The sequence below is a fragment of the Juglans microcarpa x Juglans regia genome, chromosome 6S, assembly GCF_004785595.1.
Source record: "Juglans microcarpa x Juglans regia isolate MS1-56 chromosome 6S, Jm3101_v1.0, whole genome shotgun sequence".
In the NCBI taxonomy this organism is placed as follows: domain Eukaryota; kingdom Viridiplantae; phylum Streptophyta; class Magnoliopsida; order Fagales; family Juglandaceae; genus Juglans; species Juglans microcarpa x Juglans regia.
In genome coordinates, this window is record NC_054605.1 from 3,636,183 (window position 1) to 3,646,230 (window position 10,048).

General features: G+C 36.3%; 1 protein-coding gene across 3 annotated transcripts; it reads right to left on the reverse strand.

Moving 5' to 3' along the window:
• Nucleotides 1-1,384: 1,384 nt before the first annotated feature.
• Nucleotides 1,385-9,570, reverse strand: LOC121237323 (RHOMBOID-like protein 12, mitochondrial). 3 transcript variants are annotated; one of them, XM_041134015.1, is made up of 8 exons: nucleotides 9,128-9,567; nucleotides 8,138-8,258; nucleotides 5,696-5,815; nucleotides 4,607-4,717; nucleotides 3,190-3,234; nucleotides 2,399-2,503; nucleotides 2,267-2,308; nucleotides 1,385-1,736 (listed from the first exon to the last, which is right to left on the reverse strand). In XM_041134015.1, exons 1-8 carry the CDS (start codon nucleotides 9,514-9,516, stop codon nucleotides 1,647-1,649), a joined length of 1,023 nt encoding a protein of 340 aa, XP_040989949.1. In that variant the 5' UTR covers nucleotides 9,517-9,567; the 3' UTR covers nucleotides 1,385-1,646. The 3 variants fall into 3 exon arrangements, 1 of the variants encoding a protein (XP_040989949.1); XR_005934905.1 differs by having other exon boundaries at nucleotides 1,594-1,736; nucleotides 3,164-3,234; nucleotides 4,557-4,717; nucleotides 9,128-9,570; XR_005934906.1 differs by having other exon boundaries at nucleotides 1,594-1,736; nucleotides 4,557-4,717; nucleotides 9,128-9,569.
• Nucleotides 9,571-10,048: the final 478 nt, after the last annotated feature.

The following is a 10,048-nucleotide window of genomic DNA, read 5'->3' on the forward strand; positions in this document are numbered from 1 at the left end:
CTCTTTGGTTGCAGAAGATAGGGAGTGCGTAGAGGTGAAACACGTCCTTAACACATGGCAGGAGGATATCAAAGCAAACTTCACGTAAATTTAAAAGCACATAGCACATAGATACAAGTTATCCCTTGAAATGAAAGATAATCCAGAATCTACCTTTTTATGAACAAGGAAGTAGCAAATAATGTAACTACTGTTGATGCATTTTTTTAGAGGAATCGAAGTCTGACAGTTTGAATGAATGGTCCACAATGATGGCATAAGCGTTGATTCGGTGTTCAAATGTTCGTCCATAAAAAAATATAATTAAAGTACATGAAAAATAAATAAGAGATATATACAGATTTACGTAATTCAATATAAAAACTTACATCCAGAGAGAGTCTGGGGAAAAATCTACTATGCTCGATGATTGTACAATCTCTCCTAGTGTCTCCCCATCTTTCAGTATAATGGAAGTTGAAGAACGACTTTTTCCTTCTTCAAAGAGAAGTTCTTCATGTATAATTCCTATTTATGCGACTCGGTTCAAGCAAAGACATAAAACTCCTTCATGTTTTATGCATAGATCTGCAATATACCCTATAGCAGAAACCCACACACAAGCCAAAGATGAATCTTTGGTGCATTTCCATCCAATCCCTTATCGTTGCTCCATTTTTAAATGTTAAAACCCCTTCACATTCGAACACCTTCGCTCCATGGCTGAAACTATCTTAAGCTCAATACCAAAGTTTGTTTTACATTTTCACACAAGCACATTATGCCTTGTCGGAATTGTTATATGTTTCTCGACACTTATTCTTTACCAGGAAAACGAAGGAAATAAAAATGGAGGAATAGAGTGGCTAGGCCAAAAACTCACATTGCTCGACTCCTCCAGGACTTGATGTAGTGCCTCGAGTTACAAGTGGAGGAGGTTTGGTTGTGAGAAAATTGAAGAAAAGGAAGGAAAAGGGGGAAGAAGAGAAGAGGGTGGGCGCTATAGCACCTAGGTGAACTCCACCATGTTTATAGTTGAGCACCAAGTGTCGACGAAGCCGCACTAGATACTACATAGTAGCTCCCAAATTTCCATTTTTAAATTAGTATTTTGAGACTTAAATTTTCTGTCATAACTAAGCTTTCCAATTCCTCTATCTATATTTTTCTTCCTTTTTTTTTTTTTTTTTTTGGGATTTCATCTGTGTGCGCGCTTGTCTGCATTCTCCAGTTAGGGATATTACAATCTACCTCCACCCCCGTGGTCAAATATGGGAGGAGAATATAATGTACTTGTACCGCTTATAGTAATACCAGACTGGTCAATGAATCATTCTACACCTAGCTAAACATGCTATTTTCATGAAATTGATGGGAAAAAAGAAACACAGAAGCCTAGTAGTACTGCTGCTAAACATGCTATTTTCATGAAATTTCCTTTGGAGTAAGAAAGGAAAAATGGATGCATTTCCTAACATGCACTAACTCTAAACCTGACTGGCCTAATAAGCAGTCACGTTTCCACCGTTTCTAGCCTATCACATTACAAGTAATCATGGGGAGTTTTAAACACAAGAAAAGGAAAACCAACGATAATGGCACCAGAGAAAGGAGTTTATAGAATTGTGGTACGATTTAGAAAAATCTTTTTCAAACTTAGGTATGATTTAGAAACGTCCTTTCCGAATTCGAGCCCAGGTTATAGCTGCAACTGCAGCACCCCCCAAGTGTGCTGCTCCTGATATATGGCTGTCTCCCTGCAACAGTAAAACAAAAGCAATAATATAAACCCATATCTTCAATGATGCATTGGTCTGCTCCTACAGCAGGGGCTCTTAAAGATTCATCAATTGAGATTATTAAATCAATAGCACCTGATGCTTATCAGGACAATTTGGCAGAGGTTATCAACTTATCATGCAGTTCCATATATGGGCAGGGTTGTCTCATTTAGAGAATTAAGAAAGGGCATTGAAAATTCACAATAGATAAGGTCAGTTAGCGGTCAGACAAGAATATGGAAGACGTGATGATTCAATGGGAAAATTCATATTTGACATCCCCTGCATATATTGAATCTCACAGCCAACAGAAAAAAAAAAAAAATAAATAAATAAATAGCATCAGTGCAGATCAAGCAGTACAAAAGATAACTGGAGTCACTTTGTTATGTTGTATACCCCCATATAATCATGACACTACCCTTAACCTGCTTCAATCCATAGAAAATTCTAAAGCTTGAGTTGTGTTAAGGAAAATGGCTAGTCATAGAAGAAATTGAGCATACCTCTATTATCCTCAAGATATCTTTTCCTATTAGGAAGATCCCCTGCAATGACAATTAACAAAAGGTGTATTATGAGGAATTTAAGTATTTGTCTCACACAATCAAATCGATAGAGGCTAAAGGTGAGCTTACCAGTAAGATGGCAGGGACTGGGATAATAAATTCAAAATAGAGGGTAGATTTTGGAAAGAGGAATATATCAAGCAGCATGATAGCATTCACAGCCCCACTTGCCCCCTAGACAACACAAATAAACTCAATAGTCAAACAAGTTTCATGTTTCAGCAAATGCTACACGAAATTCAGGAAGTGTCCTGCAATCCTCCACCATTTTCTAGAAAATAAGAGCTTTGAAACAAGTTTTCTCAAGAAAACAAATGTAAACCATGATATAATGAAGAGAAGGTATATACCAATACTAATCAATTATTTTTCATGACTTCCATGCATTGGTTTGTATCATAAAACAACTCATATAGTTTAAGTAACAAAGAAATGATTTGCTTTTGCCTGAATGTAAATAAGGGATTAGGTTTCTTGCCCTTAAAAATCTATTGGGAAAAACTGTACTGTATCGGAAAAATAACAAGGGACTATAAACACAATGGATGTAAGATCAATCTGGTGTGATGTGCACTAGAGTTAATGAAACAAAGCAATGGATAAAATCAAATGTCTTTTTTTTTTTTGGAAATCCAAGTTTTAAGGCAAATTTGCAAAGTTTCATTCCAACTGGCACTGTCTTGTAAAACAAAGCGAACCAAGTATTGGTTTAAGATATCAGTAGACATCATTTTCAAAAAGATTCATTTTTATTCATGTATAATTGACAAATCATGAGAAGGCATACGCATTCATTTAGTTGCCTTTTTCGATTAGAAGATATGAGGCTCTCACTATGAAAAAGGTTGCCAAAAGCATACCAATCCTGGTGTCTTCGATGGGTCCAGATTCCACAGATGTTGGCCCTGCAGCAAAAAGACAGCAAGATAGAGTTACAATGGTCACGTTTACAATAATATAGTGCGTGATATATCTTTCCAAGTTATTAGGGAGGGTTGGGAGGATTTCTTTTGTAATTTCAGATTTATGGTGGGTCAAGGCACTAGGGTCAGATTTTGGCTTGATGTCTAGTGTGGTGAGGTTGCTCTTAAGGAGGCTTTCCCTTAATCTTATGGACACGTCACGTCAAATGGCCAGCTGCAGTGGAACATGCCATTTATAAGAGCAGTCCCAGATTGGGAAGTGGGAGATATTTCTGACTTATACAGCACCCTGTACGCATTGATTTTGGAGCATGGTGTAGAGGACAAACTGTTGTGGATTCATCCCGGGAACAATAACTTCTCAGCAAGATCCTTTTATAATGCTTTGACTTCTCAATCTTCTACTATTTTCCCTTGGAAGCATATTTGGAAAAGCAAAGTGCCTCTAAAAGTTGCTTTTTTTGGTTGGTTGGCCTCTCATGGAAAAATTCGGACCATAGACAAGCTGAGGAAGTGCGGTATTATCATAATGGATTGGTGTTTTATGTGCAAAAGAAATGGAGAATCAACAGACCATCTTGTTCTCCATTGTGAAGTGGCGAAGTCTCTTTGGGATGATATATTTGTAAGGCTGGACATTGTGTGGGTGGTGCCTAAGAGGGTGGTGGAACTCTTGGCTTGTTGGAGTGGATTACGGGGAAATCGTCAAGTAGCGGAGGTTTGGAAAATGGTGCCTATATGTCTTATGTGGTGTATATGTAACGAGAGGAATGGATGATGTTTTGAAAATAGAGAACATTCTTCAGGGGTTATTAGAGCTTTCTCTTATCAATCTTTGTTACGTTGGGCTAAGACCATTGTATTAGAGGGGGCCAATTTTAATGACTTGTATGCTTCTTTGTTTGCAGTAGGCTGTAATTAGGTATATTTCTCTTGTATACTACATGTGTACTGGGGCTTTGCTAATTATAAGGATTAATAAATTTTGCTTACTTATAAAAAAAAATAATTGACACATTTTCTTTAAAGACTGAAGTTTCAATAGGCTTTGTAGTCATCCATAGAACAAATTTATTTTCTCCTTTCTTCTTTCTGATAAGAACCAGAAATTAGTTAGGCACTGCAAAACGGCATAATGCGTGAGAGACACACCAGAAAAGATTCCATTGGACTAATTATTTACAAAATTTATTTCTAAAGGTGCTTATAAAAAAATATTTCTCAAGGATATTAGCATCAATGAGAAAGATTCATCAAATAAAATTTGATTAATAGTGCTCAGAGAGAAGTATGTTGATTCATACTTTTTATCGCAGCTCATACTAGTTAAGTCACTCTCCCCAGGCATTTGTACCTTTGATGATGAGGCAATAAAGGCTTTGTGTGCCAAGAAAAATATTGAACCACCAAGAGCCCCGGCAAGATACAACTTAAGCAAAAATTCAGGTCCGAAAGCTCTTCCAATCTGCCAATGTGAGAAATTAGCAGAACAGCCATATATGAAACATACAAACTCAAAATTAATTGACAGAAAGATGAAATTTTACAAACTCCAAATTTTAGAAGCAAAACAAACAGGAAAGAGAACTAATTCGTTTCTTAAGATTAAAATGGTGTCTTTTTCCTTCAGCCAATCCTGACCAACAAGAGTGCACACTGGAAAGTTAAATAAAACCTACAAATTTCCTATATATCATATGGCAGTGATTATCTGACTAGGATTCTCCATTGCCTACAAGGAAAATTAGATAATCCAAGTTAACGAAATCAGTCAATTGGGTTCTACATGGAAACTCAATAAAAAAATTGGTAGCACAAATCATTTATAGAAATTTTAGATTCCCGACTCAACTAATAGAAACACAGCTGACTCTATTTCCATCAGATGACCAAATGTCAACATCTTTTTTCGTGGTTTTAAAATCTTAACCATAGAGGGTTCATATTTAGTTTTTATGTATCCTCCTTCTATGAGGCTTAAAGGCTATTACATCCTATGTGAAATGTGTTCTCTGTTCTTTGATAAAACTCCCTTTGTTCATCAGAAAACAAAACCTAAGCTTCTCTCTCACGCTCCTAATAGTAAGGCTAGAGCTAGGATGATATGCTTAACAAACCTAACAGCTTGACAAGGTGTGTAGACTATAGTAATCTGGTACATTTACGCAACCAAAAAAAAAAAAATAGAGAGACACAATTATCAATACCTTTATCACATAAAAATCTAATTTCTAGTAATTCCCATACATCCCCAAACTAGAAGCTGTTAAAAAAATCTCAAAAATCTGAATCTTTTGTTCATATTCAAAAATTAAATTTTATTTATTTATTTAAAAAATTGTATATTTGTTTCAATTATATTAAAAAATGGATTAAAATGTCATGTTTGCAAATTGTCAGACACAAGTATAAAACAACAGACACAGAAGCAAAGAACTCTTACATTCATTCCAAAGAAGTATAATCCGATCATGTTGGAAACAATATGCCCAACATCAATATGACTGAATGCAGAAGTTATCAACACATGCAGTCGTCCACTTGTAATATTATCCAGTGAGATCTGTTCAGAGAACATCAATAAGTTATGAGTTTAGGAAGATATCATATTAAATTGAATCCAATTGGAAGATTGGAAGATAGCCATTGTCAACATGTCTATCCTTTGTTCCAAAGTCTTATGTGATTATTAGCTAACTTTATTTAGCCCCCTTAAAGAAAAAGCCATTTTTCACTCACAGAAGCACATGCTTGTTATATTATTTAAAGTTTTCTTGACACCGCTTGAGCTGTATCCTAAAGACTTAGCTTGCTTCTGACACAAACCAATCTAGAAACAGAGTGCCCAATCAAGTAGAAGTATGGAAAACATAATCTACATTATGGCATGTTTGTTAGAGGGAAATAAACTCCAGACTCTGTGCTTATTGCAAATGAATGCCTTAATAGAAACTTAAGTCTAGAGATATAGGATTGCTTTGTAAGCTTGATATGGAAGGCATATGACGATGTTGACTGGGACTTTCTATATTATTTGCTGGGAGGTGTGGTTTTGGGGAGAAGTGGCATTCTAGGACAATGCAGTATATGTCCACAGTTCAATTCTCTGTAATGCTGAATGGTACTCCTGGTGGTTTCTTCAGGGGTCCTTTACTTTTTGTAATTTTCATGGGTGCTTTTAGTAGAATGTTGTCAGTTCTGGTGGAGGGTGGTTTCCTATCTAGATTTTCAGTAGGAGATCTCAGCATTTATCATTTGTTGCTTGCAGATGACACTTTAATATTCTGTGGGCATTACCTCTCCAAGGGCTATTCTCTTATGCTTTGAAACTGTTTCTGGTATAAAAGTGAACTTAGCCCAGTCAGAATTAGTTCCAGTGGGAAATGTTCCTTTCATAGGGGGTTTGGCTAGCATATTGGGTTGCAAGGTATCAACTCTGCCTAATGAATTACGTTGGTCTTCCTTCAGGAGCCTCCTTTGTGGCTAAGTTCATTTGCGAAGGTCTGACTGAAAAAATGGAGCACAGGTTGGCTAGTTGGAAGAGGATGTATTTTTAGGACCACCTTAATTAAGAGCATTATTTTCCATTTACCTACATATTTCTTATCATTGTTCCCTTTTCCCTCTAGTCTAGCTAATCGCATGTAGAAGGTCCAACGTGATTTCTCAATTCTCATGGGAGGAATTGGGATTAGTTCAAGTTTTCACCTTATTAATTGGGATGAGGTATGCTCTCTGATTTCCAGGGGAATATTGGGAGTTCAAAACTTACTTAGATTCAATCAAGACCAACTAGGAAAGTCATCGTGGTGTTACTGACAGAAGAGGGATGCTTTGTGGAAGGAGGTAATTGACTTAGTGTTTGGGGGGGGAGGGTGCACGAAAGAGGCAAATGGACCTATAGCGTGGGTCTGTGGAAATATATCAGAAAATGATGGGTCTGTTCACTAAACACCCTAAAGTGGAGATGGGTGATGGTTCCAGGATCAAGCTTTGGCATGATTTATGGTGTAGGGACAGGGTCCTCAAGAATGCTTTCCCAATAATAGTCCATGGGATTTCTCGTGAGGAGGCTTCAGTGGCTGATTCATTTGAAGTTTTCTATGGCTCTCTTCAGTGGGATGTAAGTTTGTTCAAAGCAGATTTCAATTTGGGAGATAGGGGCCTTCACCGATTTCTTCACCTTATGATCCTCTATTGATCTTGGAGCTGGAAGCACAGACAAAATGCTTTGGAGCGCTTCCAAGAAAGGGAAATTCACTTAAAGCTCATTTTACAAGGTCCTCACTTCTCAAGTGAATTCTCCCTTTCCTTGGAAAAGTATCAGGAGTAAGGCGTCACTAAAAGCCATTGTTTGCTGGGACAGCATCCTTAGTGAAGAATTTAACCATTGACAACCTAAGGAAGTGCCATATCATTGTGATGGATTGATGCTGCGTGTGCAAGAAGAGTGGGAAATCAGTTGACCACTTGCTACTCCACTATGAAGTTGATGGGTAATGCCCAAGAGGGTGGTAGACCTTTTCTTGAGTTGGAGAGGGTTATATGGCAATCCATAAAATGCAGCCATGTGGAAGATGACTCCCATCTGTCTTTTGCTGTGCATTTGAAAGGAAAAGAATGGTCGGAATTTTGAAGATTGATAAAGGAGAATGGAAGAACTTAAATGCCTCTTTTTCAACATTTTGTTCCTTTGGGTGCTAGCTATAGATTTCAATAGACTAAGCTTTCTTGACTTCCTTTCATCTACTTATCCTTCTTAACTAGGTGTGGTTCTTATATTCATCCCATCTACTTGAGCTATGCCAATTCTTTATTAACAATAAAATTTTTGTTTAACTATCAAAAAAAGGATTAAGCAGCATATAGTTTAAAAATGACTAACCATAAAGTTTTTCCTCATAAATTGAGGATCTGCGACACGCCATAACATAAAAACAGCTACATTAGCCGTAATCAAGCCATAAACCACACCATCAACAGTGAATCCTTGAAACCATGATCTCCTGACAACAGGAGAGAACTTGTTGACATAGAAGAACTTAACAACAGTTTTAAATTGCAAACTATATAAGAGCAGAAGGGTCCCATTCTAACAATGGTTTACAATAGTGAAACCCATCCATTTTTTAGGAAGTTAACACACAAACTGGTAATCTATAAATAAAAAAGGATTTTCTTGATTTGGATTCAGAGATGAGTTGAGATGTTTGTGAATAGTAGAATAAAATATTGTTAGAATATTATTTTTTAATATTATTATTGTTTTTGGATTTAAAAAAATTCAATTGTTTATTATATTTTGTATGGAAATTTGAAAAAGTTGTAATGATGAGATGAGAAGAGTTGAGGTGAGTTTCCAATCCAAACAGGGGCTGAAAATAAAATTTAAATCTTAAATTCAAAATATTAAGATCAGAAACTGAAGAGAAATGAAGTTTAGGTTTAGAAGACAGTTTGGTACAAACAGAAAGAGCAATGGAGTGTTTAACCTTAATGGAAATTGAGCATTTACACCCCTATCTGACACGTACTGTCCTTCTCCGACCTTGGTATACAGCCTTTACTCTTACAAATAAAATCAACCATAAACCCAGAAGCGAAAAAAAGGGCTCTGTATATTATTCTCAGGAAAATTACACAAGTTTTTTCGGGCTAAAAAGTTCGCGCTAAATTTGAGAAATCTAAAAACCCTCAATTTCCGGTTCACATAATGACTACATTGTGTGCTTTTTCCCGGACAGATAAACATTATAGATAATGCTTGGATGCAGAGAGAACAAAATAAGATTCCACAAAAGAAATTTCAAATGTTCTTCCTTTTTCTTATAATGTCTAAGCAAACAGACTCTTAAGCACAAAGCAAACACATTACCAGCCACGCCTACGAGAATCAAAACTCGGGTTGAACCTAAAGCTCTGCCTGTGAAATTGAGCTCCAACAAACCGAACTCTACAATCTGCAATAGTCTTGCTTGAGGCCCTCAAGAGATTATTTGTGGAGTCCAACAAGAAATGCTTTGCAATCGCCGGCTTTGAGAGAAACCCATAAAAAGATTTCCCTGAAAAAATATGCCGCGAATGAGACTGGTGGTGAAATGGGTGAAAAGAGCAGAGAAGTTGGTTTTGGGCTGTGTTATTCGGTTTGATAGCAGAATAGAAGGGTATGAAACGGCGAGCATGGAGAAGTGAAGAGGAAGTGGAGGTGTTAGAGAGTTTCTTGGGGAGGTTTGAGGCAACCTGGAGAGAGAGAAACCTCTGCATTTTGGGGTCAGAGAAAACCACTTTGCCTTTGGTCCTTTGGGGGCCCTTCTTTTAGAACTTATTTCTAATGGAACGTTGGGACTTCAAACGGAACTTGAGGACATGGGAGTTTTTCTTTTGTAAAAAAAAAAAAAAAAAAAAAAAAAAAAAAAAAACACCCATCTTTCATTCATAACTTGCACTATTACATAGCCATTATGCAGTTAGGAAGGTCTTCTATATCAATTATACATTTTGTTTCACATAGAGCAGCCTTGCCTAACACTTCATTGCTCTCACGACATATGTGACTGGCAGGTATGGGGCGAGATACATAATTTTTATCTGATGTCATTTCATTTCATCTCATCCTATCTTATTTTTAAATATAATTCAAATATAAAATTTTTAAACTAATCATTACAACTTTTTCAAACTTTTAAATAAAAAATAAAAAACAATTCTAACTTTTTCAAATTCCTAAACAAAAATAATATTATAAAATTATATTCTAATAATATTTTAACTTTATAATATTTTTTATTTAATTTTT